Here is a 27500-nt window from a genome sequence, read left to right as displayed (position 1 = left end):
GCCGGCGTCTCGGCTTCTTCTCAGTAGAGCAAGGGCCCCCTCTCTTCCTCTTTCCCCAGGCCACAGGTTCCCCTTTCCACTGGCCACGGCCACGGCCGCTCCTTCGGCTCCTGGGCTTCCACCTCGCGCACACACATCCCCCCCCCCCCCCCCATGTTCTAGCAATGGGACCCCAACCCTGATCAGCGCAACCCCCTCCTTCCCCCTGCGGGGGCGCGAAGCGGATTCAGGCCTGGGAAACCACCATCAACCCCCCCCCCCCACCCAAAAAAAAAAGAAAAGCAAAACTAAACCGAAATTAAAAAATTGTCAGGAGAGAGAGCGGGGGGGGGGGGGGGGGGGGGGGACCCGCCAAACCGGCGCCCGGCAACAGCCAATGACGGTGCTCGATCTGGGCAGGAAGCGGTCGCAGTCGCGCGCGCAGGGCGAGCGAGAAAAAATTTACCAAAAAAAACAAAAACCAAACACTTGAACCGAAAGCAGCTGAATAGGAAACGAAGGAAGCGAAGGGGAGCGAGACGGAGGCCGCGAGGCGCAGAAGAAGAGGACGTCACGAAATACGGGGTGGGGGTGGGAAGAAGAGACCGGCGAGAGGAACGGTTGAGGTGGGGGGGGGAGGAGGGAGTCAGAGGGGGGAACCCTAGGGTCCCGGCATCATCGTGAGCGGAGGGCGGACTTTCTCCCCGTCCCGGCCGGGGAGGGGGGGGAAGGAGAACGCAGGCAAAAGAGGCTGGAGACGGCGACCGCGCCCCCGTCCGTCGGCGCCAGGCGGATCCGGTGCCGCTGAGGTAAGTGCCAGGGGGGGGGGGAAGCGGGGGCTTAATAAGGAGTCGGGCAATTAATAGGAAGTCGTCTCTGGACAACTTTTTTTTTTTTAGGTAAGATGGCAGATTTGTTATCCGTAGAACCTCAGTACAACCGCTGGTCAGCAAATTAAACGGCACCCAAATTGCACCCTCAGCCCTAACCAGTCCTCCCACCCACCCACCGGCGCACACACACTCGGATCCTCTTCCCCACAAGGGCTAGCGAAGGATTTAATTATTCTTTCTTATTCTTACCTGGGGGTCCACCTTACCCAAGTCCACTAGACGAAAAAAAAGGAAAAAAAAAAGTGTGTACCCTCAGTTCTGTGTGTTATTTATCTTATTTAATTTATTTTAAACGATGTATCTACCATTTTTTTTTTATACTAGAACGTAATCAAAACGGTTTACAATAAAACATACACAGTAAAGATACCACATACATAAAACAGGACAAAACAAATCAGTAGTAATAAAATAAAGCGTGTACCTTCAGTTCTGTGTGTTATTTATCTTATTTATTTATTTTAAATGATGTATCTACCATTTTTTTTTTATACTAGAACGTAATCAAAACGGTTTACAATAAAACATACACAGTAAAGATACCACATACAAAAAACAGGACAAAACAAATCAGTAGTAATAAAATAAAGCGTGTACCTTCAGTTCTGTGTGTTATTTATCTTATTTATTTATTTTAAACGATGTATCTACCATTTTTTTTTTATACTAGAACGTAATCAAAACGGTTTACAATAAAACGTACACAGTAAGATACCACATACATAAAATAGGACAAAACAAATCAGTAGTAATAAAATAAACTAAAGCGTGTACCTTCAGGTCTGTGGTTCGGACGGGTTAACGCTGTAGAGACCCCCGCCAGGGCCCTCCTGCTTAAGACAAGTCCGACCTGACCGGGCGGCCGCCGCGAAGGTCTTCCTGAAAGGACGCCGGCCACGGGAGCTGCAGCTTAACAGGGACGGGACAGTCGAGAGGGGCCAGGGTTAGTGAGGGGCATCTCGCTGCCGGGGGGGGGGGAGACAGGTTCTCTCTTTATGAAAGGTTTTCTAAAGCAACCTCATTAACAACTCAATTATGAATATAAGTTAGCGGACGATGCAGCTGTGCTGATCGTCATCAGCCATTGCGCCCCCCCCCCCCCCCCCCCCGCCAGTTCCCAGGTCCTCAGAAAATGTGGCATCCGAATTCTGGCCCTGGAGGTCCAGGCTCTCCTCACTCCCCCCTGCCAATGGATAACATTTGGTTTTCTGTCAGGGATGGAGCGGGAAGAAATAGGGCAGGCTGGTAGGGTCAGTGGCAGGGCAGGGGGTTAGAACCCATGGATCCAGGGGGTTAGAACCCATGGTTCCAGGGGGCAGTAACCACCCCGAAGCCTCTATCTGTCCCCATTCCAGGGTTGAGCCATCCCCCCCCCCCCCCTTACCCTTTACCCTTCTCCGAAGCTGAATTCCAGGTGAGGAGGCTCTGCCAAGGCCTGCTCAGTAAGAGGTCCCCGGGCTGAGCCAATCCTGGCAGTGCCCCACTGCACGCTGGGACTCGTAGTTCCAATTTCTGCACGCTGGAGATAACAGGGCAAGGTCAGGATTGGTTCAGCCTGTTCCCCGAGGCCCCAGAGCCAGGAGCCAGGCAGCGGGTCCCCTCCTACCTCCTTGAAACCTGCACTCACGGGGCCCTAAGCCCGGCTTTGAGGCGACAGCCGCCCCCCTCCTTCTGGGAAGCGAGCACTGCCTCTGCAGCACGGGTCAGTCCCAAATGGCCAAGCTAAGCAGAGTCGTCCCCCCCCCCCCCCCGGCGAATCTAACCAGGCCAGCCCGGTTCTGCAAATTTAAGTTTGAGGTCTGTGGCACGATCTCATCCGAAAACACGCGAGCGGGGTTCTTTTTTTTTTTTGTTTCTCTTAGCTGAGAAATCTCCCCCCCCCCCCCCGAGCCCCAGTGCATCAGCTACAGGAAAGGAAAAAAAAATTATTTTTAAATAAAAAACAAAAACAAAAACACATCCTGAGCTTTGTGTTCCAGTGTCACCCTGCAGTAAACCTGGGCCGCGAGGCTGAACGGCAGCTCCACGCGCACGGGACAAGGCCTGGCGGGACACGCGCATTGGGCCTTTTTATCAATGCCTTTGCCACTTGATGGCACCCCCGGCACGCCCCTCTCCCTGCCAGGGCCCCGGAGAGCAGGGCCACCGTCTCCCCCGGCCCTCCTCGCAAACCGTAAGGTTTTAGGGAAGGAAGCTTCCCCCCCCCCCCCTCGCGCAAGTTCCTGTTTCTCTCTCGCCCTCAGAAGCTGTCGAAAGCGAGGAGCTAAACTGTGAAGTGACAGCTGGGAGACAGTTTGGCAACTTTCAGCCTGTTGGGAAAAAAAACAAACAAAAAACGCGCGAGCGAGAGAGAAAAAAAACCCCCCAACAACGTTCCACACCTGAGGCAGCTCGAGGGCAAGGAAGGAAGGAAGGAAGGGGGGGGAGCGAGGGGGCTTCCTGATTTTACGGGAGAGCTGCATGGTACCCCCCACATACCATACGGGGCGCTGGGAGGTGGAGAATTATCCTGGGCAGGAAGGAAAGCGCTCCCTAACACCACACTGGGGTGCCGGGAGATGGAGCATGTCCTGCATATGAAGGACATCATCCCCCTATCACCACACTGAGTTGCTAGGAGAAGGAGCATGTTCTGCATACGAAGGACACCACCCCCTAACACCACACTGAGTTGCTAGGAGAAGGAGCATGTCCTGTATATGAAGGACAGCATCCCCCTATCACCACACTGAGTTGCTAGGAGAAGGATCATGTCCTGGATATGAAGGACAGCATCCCCCTAACCCCATACTGGGGTGCTGGGAGATAGAGAATGTCCTGGATATGAAGGACAGCATCCCCCTAACCCCATACTGGGGTGCTGGGAGATGGAGAATGTCCTGGATATGAAGGACAGCGCCCTCAGAAGCACAATGCCCATCCTCCTTATATTCCCCTTATCTAACTGACCCTCCTGAAATCCGTGACTCGTATTTTCACAGGGGGTAAGACAGAATGCTCTCGGAGGACAAGGCCCCTGCAGAGCACCTCTTGCTGGAGAAGGGCGTCCCAGAAGCCGAGAAGAAGAATCTGGAAGGAAACGTCAAGGAGGCCGCAGAGACCTCCTGCCCCCGACCCGAGCCTCGGGAGGGAGAGGGGAGAACAGTGGACCCGCCACACGACGCTCTGGACTCCGAGGAGGGCGGTAGAGGCGCTGGAGAGGAGGGAAGACACAGCAGGGATGCTGGGGACCTGGCACGCCACAGTCCAGCCTCTGTGGAGGGAGGAGACGGTGGAGAAATGACGAAAGAAAAGGAGGGGAGTACGTCTCTGCTTCTGGACGGAGAGGATACAGTGACTGAGGTCAGAGCTGGGGGCTCTCTCACTAACGGAGGGTAACATGGTTTGGAGAGAGGGGGGGGGGGGATGTAACCACATCCACTAGGAGGGCCAGGCAGGTGGGGGGCATGGGTCAGGGTATTTATGGGGTGACCCGCCTGGAAGGAACCAGCAGATCAAGCTTGGGTCACAGCGGGTTTTTTTTTGGGTGGCCTGCCTGGCAGGGCCAAGCAGGTGAGGGCCTGGGTCACCGCTTAGGCAGCCTTTGCCCGGGGGGGGGGGGGGGGGGGCCAGGCCTGGGATCCACCCAATCTCCTTCTTCCTCCCGCTCTAGAAATGTCCGACCCCTGACCTCAGCGACCCCACAGAGACCTTCTTCGACCTCCTGTGCCAGTTCCAGAGCCGGCGCATGAACGACCAGCGCTGCTCCTTCCGCCGGAAGCCGCGGGGCGACACCAGGCCCTGGAGGTCTGCCCCGTCGTCCCCAGTGGGGGAAAGGCGAGGTGAGCCGGGGCGTCACGGCGCAGGGTCACAGGGGTCAGGGAGGGGGGGGGGGAGATCCTGCACCTCCCTGTGGTGTAATCAGGGTGGGGGATATACTCCGCCTGACCTGGGGTGCACCCCCCCACAGAGCCGAGACAAGGAATTAAGAGCAGGGTCTGAGGACAGATGGGGACCTCAGGGGCCCGACCTGGGGCAGGAAGAGAGGGACCCCAGGAGATGATTAGCTGCCTGCCTTCCTGAATGGATATCCTATTGCAGGGGAGAGTTAAAAAGCCACGTCCCGCCCCCTCCTCTCCTACCAGCTATTCCTCCCCTCTCACCCCCTCCATCCTACTGCATTATCTGCTTCATTCTCTTTTTCTAATCTTACACACTCCCCGATCAGCCTCCCCTTCTGGTTTCTCTGTGTGGCCTACGAGCAGAGATCTGTGTTTACATGGTTCCTGTTACAAAAATCATGGAATCCAGAATGGGAGGTGGGGGCGGGTAGACCATTTCCCGGTGGAATTACTGCATTTGTCCATTCGTTGGTAACACGCTGACCAGGATTCCTGCAGAGCGACCCCGTGGAAGGTGAAATACAACCATATGCACGCACAATATCCCCTCCAAACCCAGGCACAAGCTCTCTCACACCTTCAGATAACCCGGAAGTCCTGGACAGATGCAGACGTGTGTACCACCCACTAACACCCTGTCTCTCCTCCCTCCTCACCCCCGGGGCAGCTGTCTTCGCCTCCGCATTGTCCCTGCAGACGGAGGAGTTCTTTGACCTGGTGGCCTGGAGCCAGGCCCGGCGGCTGGACGACCAGCGGGCCGAACCCCTGGAGAACGAACTCCGAGCCGCGGAACCGAGAGACGGGCGAGAGGCTGGGCGGCTCGCCGAAAGGGAGGCCAGGAAGACGTGGAGGAAGGTACGACAGCGCGCCGTCACCGAGCCGTGCGCGGCCCCCGACGAGGAGCTGTACAACACGATCCTCACCCACCAGGTAAGCGCCGCGCTCCCGAGGTCCCCGGGGATCCTGCGCGGCTCCGCGCTCCCGACTCCGCCCTCCCCCACCTGGCTGCCCCGCTCGCTTGGCGCAGGCTTCCCGAGCTGCCGCGCCGTGCGCCCTCCGGGGCCTTGATCAAAATCCAGCCTAAGAACCCACCTAGTTTTTGGGGGCCGCCCTTAAATCTTAACCCCCTGACTATCCCGCTCCCATCCTTATCGGTTTTAAACATTTTTCTGAATAAATGAAATTCCGAAAAAAATCTCTTTTTTTTTTTTGCCCCGTGAGATTGTCTTGATGAGATGCTGAAGCTCTCCAGAGCGGGGACCGGCTCTTCCGCGCCTTTGCACGGCGCCGCCTGCCTCGACTCACGCGGTAGAAGCGTTAAGTGGCAGCGATATAACCGCCCGCAGCAGTTTCTGCTTCTCCACAGGAAGAAACTTTTTTTTTTTCGCTGCGAGGGGCGTCGAGCACCACCGGGACGGGTTTACCCAGGCAGGCGGCGGGATCTCCATCGCTGAAGGGTCGGGTTAGATGACCTCCCGAGCTCCGACCCCTTATGCAGTTGGGCCACCTGAGGGGGGGGGGGACGGGGACGACCCTGCCGGCTCCATCCTTCTACGCTTCGAGCTCGTCGCGCGGTGCCGCCGGTGCTGATGCTTTCCCGTGTCTGTGAGTTTGTTTCCCAGGCGGAGCGCATCGAGGAGCAGCGCAGCGACCCTCCCCTCCCGCCGGCGGCTCGGGACCTCTTCGACCTGCTGCTGCGGCTGCAAGGGGAGCGGATGGACGAGCAGCGGGTGGAGCTCCCCCCGGCGCTGCTGCGGCGCGAAGTGAACCCCTGCTGAAGGGCATGGGGATTGCCACGGCATGGCGACCCCCCACCCCCCCCCAGCGGACCAGTCGCAAAACGAAAGAATCATTTGCACCATGGACCCTTATTCTGAGGAGAAGGGGAGAGCTGCACGTGGAGATCGGGGGGGGGGGGGGGGGGGGCGAGGCAGGCCCTCGCCCGCTCCATCCTGCGCTACCTCTGCGCGGCCAGAGCCCTACATGAGAACCACGGACAAGGGGGGGGGAGGGGGGAAGAGGGAAGGAGGGCAGCCGCGGATCAGAAAGACTCTTTGCCAAGAACTCCTAACCTGGACTTGCGTTTTTCTCCTTTCTTCCAAACGGGTCCCTTGATGTGCTCCGCCGGCGCGGTTCCGCTGAAACCGGACGTGCAGGCACTTCCAGGGCGCAGGGCAAGGCAGCACGTTCCTGGCATCCACCCGCAGGCTGCCTGGAAGCCTCCGTGGGAGGGAGGGAGGGGGGGGGGGAAGGAAAGGGATAATGTTATTGTCGTTACCGTGATACGGGTGCCTACTGATGCACGAGGAGACAGAAATGACTTGCCAGAGCCCACGCCTCTGCACAGCTCCAAGAGGAGAATCAAAAAAGGGCCGGGGAACTGTAACTGTTTGAAGTCTGGTGGTGGTACACTATAAATAAACTCTCCCTGCCTGTGGAACTGTGCTGATGTATGATCTTTCCCAAAAAGCTCTGAAATTTGGGGGTTCAATGAGAACATGACTATGAGAACCTACACCTATCCTGCCTGGGTGCAGGGCGAGGACTTCGTACTCCTCATCTTATGAATGTTATACTTGCTCGCTTCCAGCAAAGGCTCAGCTCAAAGTGGGCTATGACAAACATAACAACAGGGATGTGCGCTCACCGGAAATGAAATGGGAAATAATGTTTCCTATTCGTTTCATTTTCAAAACGATCAATGAAACAAATGAGAATCCAACAAATAAACGAATGAAAATCCAACTAAATCGTGTTGGCTTTCACGTTTCACTTTGAAAAATGTTTTAAAAAGTGTCACCCATCGGGCCTAGGGGTAGACCTGAGAGGCACAGGCCCGACGCAGGGGCCGTGGTCTGCACCCAGGCAAGGTGCCAGGGTCTCAGCCTAGGCCGGAGCCTGATGGCCCAGTCCAGAAAGAAATTTTGCTGGGATCATGAAACCTTCCCGGCCCCTGTTAACTGCCTCCACCGTGGTTTCCGATGCCACGGCCTGGCCCCATCGCCTAGGCCCAGGCTCAACAGAGGGGCCCCAGTCCTGACACGGGGGCCCCGGCCGTAGAGCTCCTCTTCTTCCATTTTCTTGAAATGTCATCGCCCACTGGGAACCCGCCAGAGTAACTTAACTCTGGCACCTCCCTCTTCCCAGGGCCTAGGCCTACACAAGCCCCTTCAGCCTAGGCCTAGGCTTTGTCATTGGATCCCTACCCCACCCCCTGGAGGATTCTGGCCCCAGCATATTTTTTTTGCAGTTGGGAGTGATGGATTGTAGGGAGGCCGGTTTCCTTTTATTTTTTTTAAGCCTGTTTTTGGGTTTGTGGGTTGTTTTTTTTTTAATGTTTATATTTTGTAGACTTAAGAAAACAAACATTAAACAAAACTAAATTTGTGGGAACCCAATAACAAAATAAAAAAATACAAAACAAATGTTTTTTCCCCGGTGCATCCCTACAACATGGAGAATGTCCTGGATATGAAGGACAGCATCCCCTAACACCGCACTCCATGTTGTAGGGACGCGCCGGGGCAAAAAAACAAACCCACAGAGGACAATAAATAATCCAACACATCATAATTCCAGCACCCTGATAAAACGGGGCATCGAACACCTACACCACCCCTCTACGAAATACAATTTTTAGCTCTAAAGTTATTTGAATGCCTCTATTCTATCTGTCCCCCTCTCCCACGGTGGGGGGTGAGCTGTCAATGAACTGACACCAGAGAAAGCAGCCATAAGAGCATTGCCACTGTGGGATCTGCAGGGCAGGTGGCATATAAAAAGAAGAGGATTACAACTAGCAGGGTGTACTGGCATGCAAATTAAAATTAAAACAAAACAAAACAAAAAAAAAAAGACCACCAACAAATCTTTCATCCAGGCCCACCTCTCCGTCTTCATTCTAAGATTCTTACCCCATTGCACTGCATCGGATCCCACCCTCCCAGGTTTTTACCCAAATACGGCCAGGGACCTGGATTAGCTGCAAGGAGTGGGAGCAGGACTACAAGTCCCAATATGTAAGGGGAAGCAACTACAAGTCCCAGTATCCAAGGATGCAAAAATAAGTTTCAAAAAGTCCTAGCATGCAAGTGGGGGGGGGGGGGTGGAGATTCAGATTCTCGGAATACAGTTAGGAAAACCTAGGCTTTGGTTGAGCAAGAGAGACTGTGTCGTGGAAGGAAATGTTGCTGTTCCGAAAACCCACCTTTCTTTGCCTGCCCCTAACCAACATGGCGGCTCGGTGGGCGATGGCGTCGAAGAGAGACACTGCCCCGCCTGCCTTACTTCCGTGCGAAGCCACGCCCCGTCCCCGTGGATCTCCGAAGCCACGCCCCCCCCTCGTCGTAGCTCAGAGCGCCTCCCGCCTCCGGAGATCGCCGAAGCCGAGCCCTGCCTCCGGAGATATCCGAGAGCGCGTCTCGCGTCCGGAGATTGCCGAGGTCGGTTCCTGTCTCCGGAGCTGGCCGAAGCCGAGTCCTCCTTCCGGAGGTGCCCGAAGGCGGCTCCGCTGTCCTGAGCCACGTCAGTGAGTGAGCTTTGGAGCCCCGGAGCGCCCGCCCCGGTCCCGGGGCTCTCTTGTGCACCCAGCATGGTGGCCCTGACCATGGTGGCGCGGGTGCAGGACGGGCTGCTGCTGGCCGCCTCCATGCAGGAGAGCGAGCAGGTGAGTGCAGAAGGCGAGATCACCCCCCCCCCCACACTCACACACACACACTTACCCCCCCCCCCTCTCCCAGAAATCTCACAGCAGGCAGCCCCCATCCCAAAGCAGCAGAAAAGTTCTAAAAGGGGAATGAGGTGCAGGGGTCAGAAAAAGAATCTATGGGGTAAAAGTGGGTGCAAGGAGGGGGGGGTGTCAAAGGGATGTGGTGGGCAGAAGGTGGAAGGGGATGTAAGAATTGACACACTGGGTCGGTTCCGAGGTCCATGAAGACCAGCATCCTGTCTCCCACCGTGGCCAGTCCAGCTGACAGATCCAATCCTTACTCTTAAAGAGGGAAAAGCCGTAGCTTTCCCAAATCTACTTTAGCAAACAGTGGTTTATGGACTTTTCCTTCAGGAACTTGAAACCCAGCCAAGCTGGCAGCTTTCACCGCAACCTCCAGCAGTGAAATCTACAGTTTAAATTGTGTGCCGAGTGGAAACAGAAAAGTTTTCCCCGATTTTGTTTTAAATGTGCTACCTATAGCTTCACGGAATGTCCCCTGGACCTGGTTGCATGACTTTTTTTTTTAAGATGGGGGCAACCAGAACTATACACAGCTGACAGGTTGCCGGGTTGCACCATGGATCACTATTAATGATTCGCAAAGAAAAAAAAAGCTAGGAGCTTAAGCCCTGATTTTTCAGAACTAGGAACCTAATTTTGGAACTCAGAAGCAGATATTCAATAAAAACAGTTGCCCCCAAATCAGGCAACTGCTTTCAGCCCCAAATTCCCATAACTGTAGGAGCTTAAATGCAGCCTTTGCTACCCATTTACCTAGATTAGGTGCCTGGTGCTAAGAATCGGGAGCCTTGCCCCCATAGCAACTTCAAATAGGCCGATTTAGGAGGGCCAGCTCTCAAAAGTCAGGCACCTAATCCTTTTTTTGGGACTCGGCCTCCAAACGTGTCAACACCCGATATAACATCCAGACACTGTTCTTGTCTTCTCCCACAGTCCAGCCGGAACCTGCAGGAATATCAGAACCAGGCAAAGCAGCTGTTCCGGAAGCTGAGCGAGCACTTCGCCCTCCCGCTGTTCCCTGGAGGCTGGCCCCATGACCTTCCAGTACGTGCAGGTGTCAGCGTCCCCCGACAAGGGGACGCTGCAAGGATGAATTGTTAGTTAAATCGGGGGTTCATAACCCCGTCCTCCAGGACATGTCCCAGCTAGTCGGGTTTTCAGGATATCCACAATGAATATGCATGAGATAGATTTGCATACAGTGGAGGCAATGCATGTAAATCTGTCCTATGCATATTTATTGTGGGTACCCAGAAACCTTGACCGGCTGGGTATGTCCCAAGCACTGAGTTGAGAATCAGTGGGATAAATCAGTGTCAGATTGGATGAGTTATTGAGTAGATCAGTGGCTGATTGGATGGATTGTTGGGTAGATCACTTGCTGATTGGATGAGCTGGTGGCAAGCAACGTTTGTTGATAGATCAGTGGATGATTGGATGGGTTTTTGCATAGATCAATGGCTGATTGGATGAATTGTTGATAAATAATGATTGGATGGCTTGATGATAGATCAGAGGATGATTGGATGGGTTGTTGGGTTGATCAATGGATGAGCGGATGGACTGTTGGATAAATCACAAACTTGGTGAATGGAGGATCAATTGCCGAGTGATTTTGTTGGAATTACTGCAGGGCCTTTGTCGAAGCGGCTGAGCAAGGGCGAGACATGGCTACTAAATCAGAGGGAGACATACAAATAGTCCATCTCCATTATGAGATATTGGGTGTGCAGACTGTGTAATGGATGGAAGGACAGACCAGAACAGAATGATGAGTGCATAATATACGGAGTTCAGTTAGCTTGGTGAACACATGTAAGGGAGAGAGAGAGAAAGGTAAATGAAAGCAATGGCATGGAGACAAAGTTAGGTCTTCTGCTGTGGTTGGGTGCTACTAGGAGAGCTGGAGGTTGAGGGTCCTTCATGTATGGGTAGGTGGGTATCCATCTTTCGAATGGTATTCCTTGGTAGAGTTGATAAATAGATGGATGTATTAACAGTCTTTGAGGTAGAGTAGGTCTAGTGGTGTGTATTCAGGATCTTTGTCATAGGTTTGCGTTGAGGCACTTCTGTGGCACATTTGGTGGATAAGTGCTTGTGTTGAGGATCTTTCATTGTAGTGTTGGTGGACAGGCATATGCCGAGGATCTTCCACGGATGGGTGTCCGAGTGGTGATGTATTCATGGGCACAGTTGTTGTTGTTGTTAGTAGATGTAAATTCTCTGCCTGTCTCTCCCTCCAGTTACCTGATCTCCCAGGGGGTCTGCTACCTGATGCTTTGCAATGCTGGATACTCCAAGAAACTGGCCTTCGCCTACCTGGAGGAGCTGCAAGTCGAGTTCTCTGAGCTGTATGGCAAGAAGGTGGCGTCTGTCTCCAGACCGTATGCTTTCATTGAATTCGGTGTGTTCCTTGCCCTCCTTACCCTACATCTCATCTCTCCGTGGTCCCACACTGTCATCTTCTTACCTCGTCCTATAACTCCTCTTCCTGCTGATGCTGTTTCACACCACCTCCTCCTGCTCCTGACATTGTCCCACGCCACCTTCTCCTGATGTTGCTTCCTACCAGAACCTATTGGTGCTGTCTCGCACAACCTTCTCCTGACACTTTCACATCATCACTCCATTCTCCTAGCATTATCCCACACCACACCCTCCTCCTGACTCTGTCCTGTACCCCCTTCTTATCTCAGACTTGACTTCCAGCTGGTCCATCCCCAGGCTCTAAGAAGAGAGTAAAGCAATATCGACAAATCTGGATTTATCATTGCAGACCTTCATCCCTTACTCCTTTGGTCTCCCTCATCCACTGCTCTCCCCCCTCAAGGTCTGTGCTATGTGTGGGTTTTTTATTTATTTTTTTTGGCAGACACTTACATCCAGAAGCTAAAGAAGTCTTACGTGGACTCCTGGTCCAAGCGTCATCTGAGCTCCATCAACACGGAGCTGCAGGACGTGCAGAAGATCATGGTGACCAACATCGAGGAGGTGCTGCAGAGGGGAGAGGCGCTCTCAGGTACCAGGGAAAGGCGCTCTCTGATACGGGATGGGGACTGGTGGGAGACGGCCTCTCGGGGAGAAGCCGTGGGGTGTGATGTGCGGGGGTGGGGGGGGTGGATGGCAGGATCTCGGGTTTCTGACCCCCACTTTTCCTGGTCTCTCTCCCTCTCTCCGCCCGCAGCCCTGGACTCCAAAGCCAGCAACCTCTCCTCTCTCTCCAGGAAATACCGCAAGGACGCGCAGTTCCTGAACACCCGCTCCACCTACGCGAAGGTGGCCGCCAGCGGCATCTTTCTCTTCATGGTGCTGATGTACCTGCGCTTCTGGTGGCTGGTGTAGCCGCGGGGAGCGGTTTCCGGGCGCCGGCGCGGGGGAGCAACTCCCGGCAGCGGCGGAGGAAGGATCCCCCCAGCGTTGAGGCTGTCGGGATGGGGGGGTCCCATGGCGGGGGTCTCAAGGTCCCCGCGGCCACAGGAAAGGCGCGCGTGTGTGGGGGGGGGGGGGGGGGGAGGGGCAGATTAAAGGACTCTGAATTGGAGAGGAAAATCCCCCGTCTCCCTGCGAGCGCTTCTCACCTATGCAAGTCTACAGGAGTTTATTCTTCTGATAACAACTTTGTTGTTGTTGTTTGATCTTTGATTTTTACTGACTCCTCGGGAGAGGAAATATTAAAAGGGACTCGTTGATATCTCTGTTCTGTGCTCCTCCTTCCTTCAAGCTTCCCGTGTTGGCGCCTGGGCAGAGTTGGGGGGGGGGGGGGTGGTGGATTTGAGAGCACCCCGGGGCAATGTGGGTACAGGAAAGGCAAGACTACGAGTCCCAGCATGCAAAGGGAGGGGGTTGCGGAGAAGGCAGAGCTGGATCGTCCCATGCCGGAGCCGTGCGGCGTCGCTCAAGCTCCTCCGGAACAGGAAACGGGCGGAAGGTGTTAAGGGTCGGACAAGGAAAGCCCTGGGGGTAACTTTACCCCCCACCTCCCGGAGGTAAATGGAAGGATGGGGGTAAAAGGGTCACTCCCCCCACCCCCCTGCCGGTACCGCAGGAAGGGGATTAACGCTCCAGCTCCCTCTTATCTCGTGTAGAAACGTCATTCCGCGCAGCCCAACCCCCCCCCCCAGGCCCGGAAGCAGGTGAGGGGGGGTTGGAGGAGAAACAAAATATCCGACACGGGACGGAGCGAGGGTACTTTTAATAACATTTATTTCTTTATAAATTAATGGTACAGATTTTTGGGGGTGTGGGCTTGACCCCCTCCCTCATCCACCTCAGTCATGTTTTGTTTTTTAGGGAGCGTGAAGACAGTGCTCCCACGGCCGCAGCACTCATGAGGACCACCCCCCCTCCCCCTCTACAGAACAGCCCCCGCCCTGCCAGCTGACAGTTCTGAGGTGGGGGGGGGGGACGACAGCGATGGCTGACGAGGCCCCAGCTGCATTCTCCTTGCTGGTGACATCACCAGTCTGAGATGATGTCACAGCGGGCAGCGAAAGCAGGTGATGCTGTCATAAGGAGCAGGTGACACCCCCTCCCCCGCGATTACACGTCAAAGTGAAGGTCCTTGTTGCTGATGTCACAGGCCGTGCCCTGGCATGGCTCGCTGCTCCTCCTCGCTTCCAGCCTGCCCCTCATTCTCCCACACCCTCCACGATTTCCAGGTCAGTCCTGGGGGGGGGGGAGGGGGGGGGGAGAAGCCCAAATGCAGGGACCGTACGCCATGCTCTAAACACACTTCTGTTCTAGAACAGGGAGAGATGGAGTCTCTTGCTGGGGATATGGCAACAGAGGCAGGAATTGGGGGGGGGGGGGGCTGTTTGCTAGCTCAGCTCCGGGGGAGTCACTCGGGTGTGAAAAGTCTTTGAGTGTGGAGTCGGAAAGCTCCAAAAAATGTTATAGCCTGAGATCTCTAGGGAGTGCAGGAGGACACCCTTAGCATTGGTGTCAGTAGTGGGATCCTGGCTCCAGTGCACAGCAGCTGCTTCATCCCACCGATTTATTCCTTTTGCTCCGTTAAAGTTCCACAAAATCCAGCTGTCAGGAGTGCATCTGTCCCTTGAATCTGCCGTTAAAGGGAGGAGACCTGGACATCCAGGTTTTACTGAGCCCGCCCTGCGGTCACTTCACATCGCCCGCGGTGGTGCTGGGACTGGCTGCCCCCTCTGACCAGTCTGACTTGTTGGAGTGGGGCGAGGCGCTGGACCACTGGTCCCGGGACTCGGGGGAAGGCGTGAGGAAGGGGTGGCGGGTGCGACTGAAGGGGGCCTGGTCCACCCCGGGAGGCGACGGGTAGCTGTGCTGGGAGGGAGGGGTAAGGTAAAGACTGGTGTCCTGGCTCCCCCCTGCTTGGTCCTTGCCTGTGGGAAACGACCCGGCCCCCTTTTCAGGCTCCAAGGGGTAGCTGGGGGCACTGAGCTCGGTCGGGGAGACCCCAGCTGCAGGGTCACAAAACTGTGGCACCCCAGGCTGGCGCTGGCCGCCCGCCTGCGGGATCTCGTGCAGAGGTTGCCCTTGGAGACCCCCATGGGGGCCCCCCGGGTGTGGCCCCTGTCGATGGTAGCGCCTGGTGGGCCCGCTGGCGTAGGATGCCACGTTGGGCAGGGAGCAGTGAGAGTCAACGCTGCCTCCCAGCCCCTGGCCAGGAGGCAGCGCTGGGCCACAGTAGTGGACTCCGTGGTGGCCGCAGCTGTGAATGGACCCTTCCCTGGCCCTGTGCTGACCCAGTGCCACCCACTCGCAGGACCTGTTCGGCCAGGGCCCCCCCGAGATGCTGCCAGAGAAGGAACTGCTTCTGGCGCCAAGGAGCTGGTGGCAAGCATCGTTTGGGGTCATCGAGCCACACTGGCCTCCAAAGCTAAAGCAGGCTGGGGCCTGGTGATGGGGAGCGGGGCCCGGGCCTGACTGGTAGTAGCGCCTGTCCAGTGGGTGCAGACCCAGGAGAGGGGATGTGGGTAAGGTAGGGCTCCTCAGCGATGGGGAAACCGGCTCATGGAGGTAGTAAGATTGACTCAGGTCGATCTGGGGCGGGGGTGGAGGCAGCGGAGCCACGGCGCTCTTCCCCGGGGCCCCGCCGAGCCCTGCCCCCGGCTTCTCACAGTCCACGTGGGCGGGATTGCGCAGGTGCTGCCTGCGGCTCTTCTTCTGTGGGGCGGCAGGGGTCCGCAGGGCCGGGTAGCCACCGGGCCCCGGTTCCCCGGGAGGGGAGGTCCCGGCCCCCCGGGAGAGGCCGTGGTCGTCCAGCAGGTAGAGGATGTCGTGGTGGAGGCGCTCGTGGGCCGCATCCCGGGGCAGGCACCCCACGTGGTCTGGTATCTCGCGACTCGCACGGTGCTCCAGGAGAAGCCTGGCCGTCTCGTGGCTCCCCTCACGGGCAGCGAGGAAGAGAGGAGTCTGTTCCTGTAGGAGAAACCATCAAGATACGTCTCTGTACGTACAGTAATTTTATTCCAGCCCCTGCTCCCGCCCACTTCCCCAGTACTCACCCTTCCATCCTGAAGGTCCTTATTAGCTCCGTTCCGTAAGAGCGCATGAGACGCTCTTAGGTTGTTCACAGCCGCCGCCCAGTGCAGAGCGGATTTACCTGCAGACAGAAGACGGGAAACGCCTGTCATCAAGGACCTCATACTGGTAACACCAAGGATATCTGTGTCCAGGAAGTGCTTCTATGAAGACCTTTGGCCAGGAGGTTCCCATCACTTCCCTCCTTGGCATGAGCCCCATCCCCTTGTCTCCCCAGCTGACCTCCACTGAAAGGCACTTCTCCACCCCTGGACGTTCCTCCCGCCCAGCCTAACCCTCTGTGACCTCAGGTGCCTCCAATCCCCATCCTCAGGCTCCAGGATGGTAAAGGCGCGTAGGGTCCACCCCCTCATCTCCTTCCCCCCAGATCCAAAGGCCTCCGTTCAAGGGTGCCTCTTCCCTCTTTGGATCTTCTATCCACCCCCTCGCTGTCCTATGCTGATGACATCACCATGCTCTCCCAACGCAAGACAGCAAAGTGATGTCATCAGGATGCTCCAGTCTTGAGATTTCTCCATTGCTCCTGGAGAGAAGGGGTGGAGAGAGCCCTGGCCGCCATTTATCCCACAAACCCTGTGCTTCCATGAGGGACACGGCGCCATCGCTCGGACATCGCCAGTTTATCCGAGAGCAGAGGAAAGCGCGTACCCCGTCCGTCGGTGGCGTTCACGTCAGCACCGCAGCTTATCAGCTCCTCCACCATGTTCTCCACCGCCAAGCGGGTGGCAAGGATGAGTGGCGTGGAGCCATCCTGCATGCGAGCGTCCACGTCAGTCTGCCGGCACCTGATGAGGATCTGCAACCAAGAGAAACTTCCAGGCTTAGCCGCGTACGACTCCCTACCACCCTACGGCCCCCACCGCTTCCATCGCTCTCCGTGAAGCAGCTCCCCTCCAACTACCATCTAAACTAGGAGGGTCTCGTCCGAGAGGATCGCTCTTCCCTCGCAAGACTCCCCCCATACTCCCATCCTCATGCTCTCAGCTGCAGGCGTCTTCTTTCCTCCTCTTTGCAAAGCACAAGATCACCCGTCCATGTCTCTTCCCCCTACCCATGAAGTCCTCTCTCATTCTCGCTATCTGCTCCCGCTGTATTACTGTGAATCCGTACGTCCCCTGCATCCATCCATTCCCCGACCAGTCGCCCATCCCGTCCGCTCGCCTCAGCATCTCAGACCAAAACTCCTTCTCCATCCATCATCCGCGATCCATCCCTTCAGCTTCCGTATCTCGGGCATCATCTGTTCCTCCCTCCACCTCCATCCACCCATGATTCACCTCCTCGCCCTCTGCATCTCTCCATTAATTCATCCATCTTCTCCGCTTATATCTTTGTCATCCGCGTCCTTCTCTTTCCGTTTACGCCCCCCCATAATCCAACTCGCGTCCCATGCACCCTTCCCTCGGAGCCTCTCCAGCCGTAAACCTTCCACCCGCCCCCCGTCCGTCTGTCTCTGGCATCGACTCGTTCATTCACCCAACGCTCGCCTCGCTATTTTCGACCTTCTGTCCATCGGCCCTTCGATACTCAGCTACTTATTAAACCCCCAGTGGGTTGTGCAGCAAACTCGGGGGGCATTCCCTGTCCAAAGAGGACGGTCCAGCCGTCCCCGTCCTCCCCCGCTGGTACCTGGAACACGCCCAGCGCGTCGGCAGCGATGGCGGTGTGCAGAGGGGTGCGGCCCAGCTTATCCTGCAGGTTGGTGTTGGCCCCGGCGTCCAGCATGCTCTTGGCCGCGTCGGCGCGGGAGAATCGGGCGGCGAGGTGCAGGGCGGTCTCCCCCGTGGAGTCTTTCTGGGCGTCCAGGCTGGCCCCCTGCACGATCAGATCGGCGATCACCGTGGCCGAGCCCTCCAGCACGGCCTCCTCCCCCTCGTTGGCCTCCAGGCCGCCCCCGGCGCAGACTGCCGACATCAGGGGCGTGACCCCATCTACCAGAGAAGAGAGAGAACCGGGGGGGGGGGGGGGGGGGGGGGGCGCCTGGGTTACACAAGAGATGCAGGCCTGGAGGTTCTTCCAAGGGTCACCTTCCCCTTCCTCGGGGAGGGAGGGAGGCTGGGGGGGGCCAGGGATGGGACGGTTGGTTATGTACCTGGGCCTCTTGCATCGATGTCTCGGCCCTCCGGCTCGCCCTGGGGAGGAGTGAGAGCAGGGGCCTTGGGGACATGGACCCCGGCTTTGATGTGTTTCTGGGTCCAGCGCCGGCGGTCTGGAACAGATGAACCCTCTTCCAGCTGCGGAGACAGAGGAGACGGCAGGAGGAATGGGAACTTTTTAACCAGTCACGCCCCACCTCAGCCCGGGGTCAGGGAACGACCCGCCGAGAGGGGCTTGGGGGTAAATTAGGCAGCAGGAGCCGCCGGTGGGAGCAGGGAGTCGAGAGACCGGGCGGCAGGAGCAGGTGACAGCAGGAGCTCAGGGGGGCCCTCAGCCGCGGAGGTTGTCTCCTTACCTTAAGCTTCCTGGGGGCTGGAATCCCCTCATCCTCCGGACCGGAATAAACTTCAGACTCCTCGTCACAGTCCGTATCCTGCTTCAGTGGCCTGAAAAGGAGGAGGAAAAGAGTAGAGGTTAATGCAAAGCACTTCTCAGCTTCTGCAGTCCCAGCAGGGAACGGTGCAGGAGTGCTCACGGCTCGCGCAGCTCCAGCATTTCCCAACGGTGCAGGAGTGCTCACGGCTCGCGCGCAGCTCCAGCATTTCCCAACGGTGCAGGAGTGCTCACGGCTCGCGCGCAGCTCCAGCATTTCCCAACGGCGCAGGAGTGCTCACGGCTCGCGCGCAGCTCCAGCATTTCCCAACGGCGCAGGAGTGCTCACGGCTCGCGCGCAGCTCCAGCATTTCCCAACGGCGCAGGAGTGCTCACGGCTCGCGCGCAGCTCCAGCATTTCCCAACGGCGCAGGAGTGCTCACGGCTCGCGCAGCTCCAGCATTTCCCAACGGCGCAGGAGTGCTCACGGCTCGCGCAGCTCCAGCATTTCCCAACGGCGCAGGAGTGCTCACGGCTCGCGCAGCTCCAGCATTTCCCAATGGTGCAGGAGTGCTGGGCGGAGAGGGATGTGGGCGGAGCTCTGAGCTGCTGCAGTCCCGCTGTCTCCCAGAAGGAGGTGATGTAGGAAACGGTGCTGGGAGGGAGAGGTGACCTCCTGCAGTCTCACACTCTCTCAACAGGGGGCGCTGTAGGGAACGGAGCAGGAGCACTCCCTCCTAGGGGAAGTTAGCTGTAGGGAATGGTGGAGGAGTGCTCTCTGTTGTGGGGGGGGGGGGGGGGGTGAAGCAGCGCTGCACGGGGAATCCTAGCTATGGAGGGGGCATCCCCCGTCCTCCACGGCTCGCTCACTTCAGGCCGATGGCGTCTTCCCCCACGGGCTCCCTCCTCCGTCGGGCGTTCGGGTCCCTGTGGCGGGCGAAGCCGGCTGGAAACCAGAGGGCGCCGTGCTCCCGCTTGCGGCGACGGCTCAGGTGCACCCCGATGAGGATCCCCAGCACCACGGCCAGCCCCACGGCAACAGAGCTGGAGATGAGCTTCCAGGGCGGCTCGGCCGAGGTGAAGGAATCTGCAAGAAGGAGGAAAAAAAAAAAAATCAGGATTGGAGGGGGGGGGGGGGGAGGAGGCTCCTGAAAATCAGGATGCAGATTCCAGTGTGCGTCGGGGGGGGGGGGGGGGGGGAGATGCCACCATCCCTCACCAGCGCTCGGGGGCTGCAACGAACCAGGGGTGGCATCTGCTGGCTCTGAGCCTTCATTTGCAAGCACCTGGAGATTTTTTTTTTCCACCTATTTTTAATATCTTCTCCCAACTTAACGTCTTAGTCCGTACATTGCAGGCCTGAGCCGGTGGGCCGTGCCCCAGGCTCCTTCCAGGACCCTGAATCCGGCCACTAGGTGTTACCCTTACACAACCACCGGGGGACTGTGAGCGTCGCACATGCCCCCAGCCCCGGCCAAGCCAGGGAATGGAAGACAGGAGCTGGGAATGGAACCCAGTTCCTCTGCATGGGGGGGTGCACAGCACCGACTTAGGGTCCTCTCTCTCTATCCCTTAAATAATTCAACCCTTTCCCCCCTGAGAAGCTTTCCATCCCTGGCGCCATGCTGCCACCCTGTGGCTACAGGGGAGAATGCAGCTGCCAATTCTCAGATCCAAGGTGGGTCTTTCGTCCCGGATTTAATGCTTTGTAAATGCAATATTCAGAAGCTTAAAATAGTTTCCCGCTCACCGTCCCTGCTGGGGTTTTTGTTTTTTTTTAGTGTATGTCATTGTGATACTTTGTTCTTTTTTAATTGAAAGAATAGAAATTTCCATCCAATGCATTCGCAAAAAACAGAAGAAAAACCCGTACCAAACGAACGCTAGGCTGGCAGGACGACGTGGAGGCAGCTGCACGGAAGTGGTAATGGCGTTTTAAAAACAGAACGTCCACCTGCACCTTATGCAAGTATAACCTAAAGCAGATGGAAAATAGTCAAATAACTGCAGCGCTGCTCTGCCGTGTTAACGGGGGGGGGGGGGAGGAGGAAACATTTCCTTGCAGGCAGAGTTTGAGTCAGCGCTTCCCCACGCCCGACGCAGCACCTGCTGCCTGATCTCCCCCTGCGCTTGATGGTGTCCCTGCCTGCCTGAGGCTGCGGTGCTCGATGCGCCTTTTCCTCCTGGGAGACTGGATGTCATTTGTAGATACAGTAACAGAAAAGCTTAAGTGAAAAAGGGCGAAGATTTGTTCGTACAACCCGGCGCGGACAAATCTACGCCCTATTTTATAACAGTGTGTGCGCAGCTGCGAGCATGTTATAAATTGTGCGACTTGCGTGCGCCGAGCCGCGCAGCCTGCCTCCGTTCCCTCCGCCCCTTCCCCTTCCCTAACCCAGCCCTATCTAAAAAAAAAACAAACCCCACACCTTTGTTGAAGAAGTTACGCACGCTGGCCAACGGCCGGCCCGCAATCCCGGGCACAGCGTGTGGATCCATAAAGGCTAGAGGATGGGAATGAAGAGTAGAGCCATGGGGGCGGCTTGCTGGAATGTTGGCTACTACCTTTGATTTCTACCCTTGCTCAAAAAGCCTTCACACGGTTAATGCAACCCCAACATTGCTCTCTGCTTCAACGGCAAGGGGAAATGTGGAAAAGAGGATTTGCATTCAGACAACAACCAACAAGGACTGAACTTCACAATCTGGGTAAATAAGCGTGGGGGTAGCTTGCTTATTGCGACGGTTACTACCCTAAACCAATTAAGCCTGATACATCACTTTGAAAGCATATACAGTGTTGCTCTCTGCTTCTACGTTAGGGGGAAAAAAAGGATATACTTTCAGACAACATCCAACAAAGCATTGATCTGTGCAGTCTGGGTAAACAAGCATCGGGGTAACTTGCTGGATGCGGCGATTACTACCCTTAACCATAAGCCTTATGCTCACCTCCAACATTGCTCTCTGCATCAATGAAAGGGGATGGCAGGAAATTTGAATCAAACAGTTACCAACAAGGTTGATGAAACAGATAAGTATGGAAAAATAAGTGTGGGAGCTTGCTGGTCAGACTAAATGGGCCGATTGGTCTTTTTCTGCCCTCATTTTCTATGTTTCTAGATGGGACTACACGGGGATGATTGAATCGGAGCAGCAAATCTGTATCCCCTCTACAAGGGACACCATTTTTCTGAAGCCGAACCTGCCATCGCCTACAGGGTGGCACAAAGCTCCCATAAAGCCCCCCTGGCGATTTACAGGAATATTTTTGAGCCAGCGCGAGGGAAGGCTGGACGAGAATAAATGTGGATGCGACGTTGCCCCTGCAGGAAGTCGCTGGTGAGTCTAGAGAACCTCACCCACGGATACGACATTCGTGTGAGAGGGACACCCGAAACGAATGAGTACTCCAGGGCTACGTTAACCTCGGGGAGGGGGAAGCTTTTAAGGGACCCTCGGATAAACAGCGGACCGATCCCACAGGGCCCCCCAGGGTGGCAGAAGAGGAATCATCCTCCGGACGCAATGGCACGCTCGCGTGATTTCAGGAGAGAAAGAATGGCCGACACGGGAAACGGGGAGTACAAAGAGATTTTTTTTAAAAATCTAAATATGAAATAATCTGACAGATCACGCTGCAAAAGCAGAAAGGATTTTCAAAGTGAGCAGCGGTCAGTGCTAACAGCAGAAGGAAGCCTGAGAGATGCTTCGGAGATCAGGTGCCGCGGCCACGGGGAGATGGCACGGTGAGGGAGGAACCTCCGCCACGCAGAGTCCCACGCAGGCCGGCCTCCAGGGGCACGCCGGGGCCAGGATGCCGCCCAGGAGGGACAGCCGAAGGGCGGAAGCGTTTTAACGAGAGCACGCAGGCGTGGGGATGCCGGCAGGAGGAGCCTAAGCTGGAAAGGGAGGGGAGGATTTTAATTTCGGGACTGAAGCGTGGACATTACAGGACTGAAGCGTGGACATTACGGGACTGAAGCGTGGACATTACGTGCGGGCCACGGTGGCTCACCGTGGCCCGCACGTAATGATACCGCGGAAGGCTTCTGCCGTTTTGACACGTGATGGATCCAAGCTTAATTAACAGCCACCCCCCGCCGGGGCTGAGATGAGTCACCAACCCCGGGCGAAGGGACCATCCCACTACTCCGATCCACGGCAGACTAATTCTCGTACCGATCGGTCGTGGGTCTTCTATTACTAATAAAGCCTTGGGTCGCACGACCGGACGAAGCGAGGAGCCCGGCGCATGGGATCAAACCTTGTTGCGTGGTTTAAAAAAAAAAAAACTTCAGCGTGCCGAACCGCCGCCCACCACGGAGCGGACGGAGGCCGCGACCGGACGAGAATAAAATATATATTAAAAAAAAAAAAAAAGTTTCCTACTTTTCTCATTGTGTTCTTGCTTCACCGCCACCAGCGGGAAGGGGAGGAGCTTCTCCAGGGCTTCAGCCGCCGCCAGCGCGGCGAGGAACCGCACCATCTGCTCTGCCGACTTCAGACAGGGCAGGTCTGGGTCCGTGCAGAGGCTGAGGTCCACCTCCAGGAACACCACAAACCTGTGACATGAGGGTGGGGAGAGAGAGAGAGAGAGAGAGAACATGGTGAGCGAGAGCACCCGCTCCTGCGTCACGGTCAGCGGTTCCCGTTGCACTGAACCCACGTTCGGCCGCTTTACGGGAAGGGAGATTGCTGCTGAGGTGGTGCTCGGAGCCCCCGAGGGAGGGCCCGGCGCTGTTCTCCCCAGAAGAGGCTCCTGAGCGAGCTGCAACCTGCTCATAGCCATGGGAGAGGGAGAGGGAGAAAAGGGGTAGGTGGCACGGCAGGGCGTGAAAAGACGTGGCAGGCTTGTGCACGAGGAGGGCAGGGACGTGAAGGTGTAAGGCTCGAGGCCTCCGTGATTCGAGTAGACAGCGGAAAGCGCGAGGCGAGAAGCAGTGCAAGATGGTTTGAGGCCTCACGGTGGGCACAGAGGGTCAATATTCAGCAGCATTTAGCCAAATAACTAGGGAATTATCCAGCTAAATGCAGACTTTTGACTATTTCACCCTAAAGTTTAGCCGGTTTATGTTGGGGTGGTTCCGGGGCAGAGTTAAATTAGCCAGCTAAGGGCCAGATTCATTAAGGCTTTTCTCCCATTTTGTGTCTATGAGAAAAACCCTCAGTGAATCAAGATATTCAGAGTTTATTAAGACATTTCTATACTGTTTTATCAGCGATATTACTGTTCAAAGCAGTTTACAATAATAACATAAAATAGGAGAGTAATTAAATAATAATAAATAAACAAAAAATAATAAATATCAAAAAATAAAACAAAAAGTAAAACAAGGAATACAATAAGTGAGAATAAAAATACAGAGATATTCAGAGTTAGCTGGATAGGTTTGTCAGTGACTAAATATTAGCATCTCAGCGTATAGCAGGGGGGGTTAAGCCGCAGCCCTCTCTCACCTCTCAGTTTGACCTCCGTCCTCTGGCTCCTCGCTGCTCGCGGCTGCCCTCAGCGACCTCCCCGCCTGCGGCTCCTGCCACCTCTGCAGGGCGGTCCTGTTCTCCAGGTCCCCGCAGGCGGGGCACCGGTAGATCATCTCGCCTTGCCCGTCCCGCTTCACCCACAGCGCCGCGCGCAGGGCCCGGGCCAGGGCTCGCAGCAGCGCGGCGACGTCACGCCGCAGGGAGCCCGGGCGCAGCGCGGCCAGCAGGACGAGGGTCTCTCGGGGGCCCCGGGACTCCCTGGCGCAGTCTCCGCCGTCCCAGCCGCACTCCGCCGAATTGCAGCCCCACTCGCAGTGCCCGTTCCCGAAGTGATCCTGGCAGTACTGGTGATACAGGGGGCTGCAGCCGAGAGAGGAGAAGAAGGCGGTGAGAACGGAGCCAGGGCTATTTCTTGTACACAGGTGCTGCGAGAACGGATACCGAGGACATAAGGGGTGAGAACATAACCAAAACATGGAATGGGGAGGTAGGGAAGAGACAGAGGAAGGGAGAGAGAGAGAGAGAGTGCAGAACAGATCAGCGCCGATCGTTTTAATGGGTATTAACCATCACCTTAGTGGCTGCAGAGGGAGAGCACAGAATGGATCAGAGACAAGAGAGTGCACAGCTGGTCCGAGACAGCCCTCTCGCCCCTTACTTGCAGTCTCCGAAGGCGATGCAGTCGTGACCGTCGTAGAAGCACTCCTCCGTGTTACAGCGTTCCTGGCACACGCCATCCCGGAAGACGCTCCAGCAGCTGCTCTCGCCGCACTGTTTCCAGGGGTCCGGGTTCTGCAGGGAGCAGTCCCCCCCGTCCCAGCCCGTCTGGTGCGTGCTGCACCGCGGCTCGCAGACCCCGCTCCCGGCCAGCGCCGCGCACTCGGCGCTCCCGCCTTCGGGAGCCGGCGGCGGCCGCCCCTGGCCGGGGCCGCCCTCCCAGACGGGGAACTGACAGAGGGGCCCGGCGAAGCCGGGGCGGCAGGCGCAGCGGAAGAAGGGCTCAGCGGGGGTCTCGCTGCAGCTCCCGTTGTGCCGGCAGGGCTTCTGACCGCAGCCGCCCGCCCACGGCGCGCGACACTCGGGTCCCGTGAAGCCGCCGGGGCAGACGCAGCGGGGCGAGGCCCGCAAGTTATCGCACACGCCGCCATTGTAGCAGTGACGTCCGCCACACCCTGGCAAGGTGTGAGAGCAGGTAGCACCATCAAAGCCCTGGGGACGAGAGGAGGCACGTGAAGATAATATTTTGCATATCTACTTATTATTAAGATAATATTTTGCATAGCTACTTATTTAGATTTAGCTCAGGCCATTTCACGGGTAGCTTAAGTCAAGTTGCATTCAGGTATTTCCCTGTACCTATCCAAGGGCCTGATTTACAAAAGGTTTTCTCCCATTTTATGTCTATGGAAAAAAAAAAATTTGGTAAGTAGAGCCCAACATTTGTACCTGAAGCAAAAGGAGGCCAAAATGACCTGCCCAAGGTCAGTCGGAGTCTCGCAAGGATTTGAACCCTGTTTTCCCTGCTTTTCAGCTTGCTGCTCTAACCACTAGAGGCTACTCCTCCACCCCATGCCCACCTAAGGGTATTAGCTTACAGTGTCTGCCCCACACGGAGATTTTTATGATCGCACCTGAGGCATTGAGTGCCATTAACTGCCCCGTGCAAAGGGAATTAATATGAGAGCCCAGCCGGTGCATTAACTGCTAGCAACAAAAGGATATTACACATGCGCCAACCAGATTTCCAGATGCCATATCCCTTTCACCGTGTCCATGGCACAAATTGGGGGAGGGGGGTTATACTTACTGGCAGGCAGCGACAGGTAAAGCCCAATGGCGTGTTAACGGTGACAGCACAGGTTCCCCCGTTGCTACAGGGGTTCACTTTACAGCTATCGGTCACAGACTCGCAGCGGGCTCCTGAAACATGAGGGGGCAAGGGTCACTGGGAGCGAGAGTCGGGGCATCGTCCGGGCAGGGGACCGTCTACGCTTACCTGTGTATCCCTGCCGGCACTCGCACTGGTAGGCATTGACCAGCTGGAGGCAGCCCTGGGCACCACGGGCGTCGCAGGGGTTTGAGAGGCACTCGTTCACGTCGCCCTCGCAGCGCTCGCCCACGTAGCCTGGGGGGCACTGACAGGAGTGGCCCCCGATCTTGTCGGAGCAGGTGCCCCCGTGGAAACACCTGGGCTCAAGGGTCACAGGGTCGGTGAGAGGGTCGCAGTCGTCGATGTCAACCTCGCAGCGGGCCCCTGGAATGCGGGAAAAGGACAGAGGGGCCTGGCTGCTGAGTCCAGCGCTGGAAAGGCGAGGCAAGCTAACCCCGGGCATCCAAGTGCCATCCCTCACCCACCACATCTATTGGTGGCAGCCTCCTACCCAAGACATTCAAAGGAAACCCACCCCACCCCACCCTCTATTCCTCCCTACTGTATACTACTCTACACTACCCTACTCTCTATTCCTCCCTACTCTACACTACCCTACTCCCTATTCCTTCCCTACTCTACACTACCCTACTCCCTATTCCTCCCTACTCTACACTACCCTCTCTATTCCTCCCTACTCTATTCTACCCTACCCTCTATTCCTTACCCATCATCCCCACGCCCTCAGCAAGTCTCTTCTAGCTGTTGCACACAGTACTATGCAAACACACACACACACAGCAAAACTGTACTAGAAAGCTTGCAAATACAAAAAAATATACAGAACAAACGACACATTCACGGAATAGCGTTAAAATACAACAGAAATATAACGACACATTCCATATACACACGAAACGACACATTCACTAAATACATTTAAATCCAAAACGAATCATTACGTTCAGCAGACACCACGCAAACGCAGCTTCCTAGTTCTATTTTTGACAAGCTTTGGGGAGCCCCATCAGGGATGGGACTTTCAAAAATTAAGTGAAACTCATAAATGTTCCTCTCCACGGAAATCTTTAGTAAAAGGCGAAAGATTTGTTCGATCTGAAGAGAAACCAGAGTATGCCCTCGCCCCCTGCACGCTGCGCGAGGCACAGAAACCAACCCCCGTCACGCTCGGGGGGAGCAGGGACCGGGCGGAGGAAAGCCCCGCGCCCGCTAGCGCGGGACGCGTCTCCGGCGCGCTCCAACCGGGCTCCGCCCAGAAAACCCGCCCGCGGATCCGTCGGAACCGGCCCGGGGCGTGCACGCCGAGGCGGCTGCGCCTCGCACGGCATTCTGGGTATGCAAATAGTAGCGGAGTGACGTCACGGCGCCCTTCCCCGCCCCCTGCTGTCCCCGCCCCTCTCCCGGGAAAGTTCCACATGCGTTCTGCAGGCAGGACTTGCTCATATTCCTTTCTTTTGTTGCTGTGCCTCTTCCTGGGGCGGGGGCGTCCTCTGATCCTGAGCTAAAAGGGCCTTGGGGCTCCATTAAAAAAAAAAAATAATAATAATAAAAAAGCCAGAGAAGTTTCTATGGATGTACTCACTGGCGGAGGGAAGGGAGGAAACGACAGGGGGGATGGAGGGGGTTTCAAATAAATTCAGGGCGGAGGAAGGTAG

At 56.3% G+C, this 27500-nt stretch overlaps 3 protein-coding genes and 1 non-coding gene across 6 annotated transcripts in view; 2 read left to right on the top strand and 2 right to left on the bottom strand.

Moving 5' to 3' along the window:
- The first annotated feature begins 630 nt into the window (after positions 1–630).
- On the top strand, positions 631–7193 carry GPSM3 (G protein signaling modulator 3). Of its 3 annotated transcripts, none has more exons than XM_029585509.1 (5): positions 631–788; positions 3854–4214; positions 4525–4693; positions 5421–5608; positions 6376–7193. In XM_029585509.1, exons 2-5 carry the CDS (start codon positions 3867–3869, stop codon positions 6529–6531), a joined length of 861 nt encoding a protein of 286 aa, XP_029441369.1. In that variant the 5' UTR covers positions 631–788; positions 3854–3866; the 3' UTR covers positions 6532–7193. The 3 variants fall into 3 exon arrangements, with proteins under 3 accessions (XP_029441369.1, XP_029441368.1, XP_029441367.1); XM_029585508.1 differs by having other exon boundaries at positions 5421–5683; XM_029585507.1 differs by having other exon boundaries at positions 5421–5683; positions 6364–7193.
- A 2011-nt stretch (positions 7194–9204) lies between these two features.
- On the top strand, positions 9205–13182 carry LOC115081002 (vesicle-trafficking protein SEC22b-B-like). Its single transcript, XM_029585510.1, is given in 6 exon segments — positions 9205–9419; positions 10419–10484; positions 10486–10529; positions 11729–11889; positions 12358–12504; positions 12670–13182. Coding segments are annotated over 6 exon segments (651 nt in total). The 5' UTR covers positions 9205–9344; the 3' UTR covers positions 12828–13182.
- Positions 13183–13678: 496 nt separating this feature from the next.
- Positions 13679–27500, bottom strand: part of LOC115080381 (neurogenic locus notch homolog protein 1-like) — a 22575-nt gene continuing 8753 nt past the window's right edge. The window contains exons 7-19 of the mRNA XM_029584526.1: positions 26787–27005; positions 25951–26208; positions 25762–25874; positions 24613–25163; positions 23931–24314; positions 22863–23035; positions 19341–19557; positions 18454–18544; positions 18094–18235; positions 17631–17932; positions 16650–16797; positions 15965–16062; positions 13679–15878 (exon numbers count right to left, since the gene is read on the bottom strand). Coding sequence (XP_029440386.1) covers positions 14601–15878; positions 15965–16062; positions 16650–16797; positions 17631–17932; positions 18094–18235; positions 18454–18544; positions 19341–19557; positions 22863–23035; positions 23931–24314; positions 24613–25163; positions 25762–25874; positions 25951–26208; positions 26787–27005 — 3974 coding nt within the window. The 3' untranslated portion in view covers positions 13679–14600. The remainder of the gene's footprint in view (positions 15879–15964; positions 16063–16649; positions 16798–17630; positions 17933–18093; positions 18236–18453; positions 18545–19340; positions 19558–22862; positions 23036–23930; positions 24315–24612; positions 25164–25761; positions 25875–25950; positions 26209–26786; positions 27006–27500) is intronic.
- LOC115081234 lies at positions 26845–26960 on the bottom strand. The gene has a single exon (XR_003853752.1). It is a non-coding gene; the product is annotated as a U5 spliceosomal RNA (small nuclear RNA).

Source organism: Rhinatrema bivittatum, chromosome 19, assembly GCF_901001135.1.
Source record: "Rhinatrema bivittatum chromosome 19, aRhiBiv1.1, whole genome shotgun sequence".
Lineage (NCBI taxonomy): Eukaryota > Metazoa > Chordata > Amphibia > Gymnophiona > Rhinatrematidae > Rhinatrema > Rhinatrema bivittatum.
The sequence above is the reverse complement of the archived record's forward strand: the minus strand, read 5'-3'. Positions and strand labels throughout refer to the sequence as shown.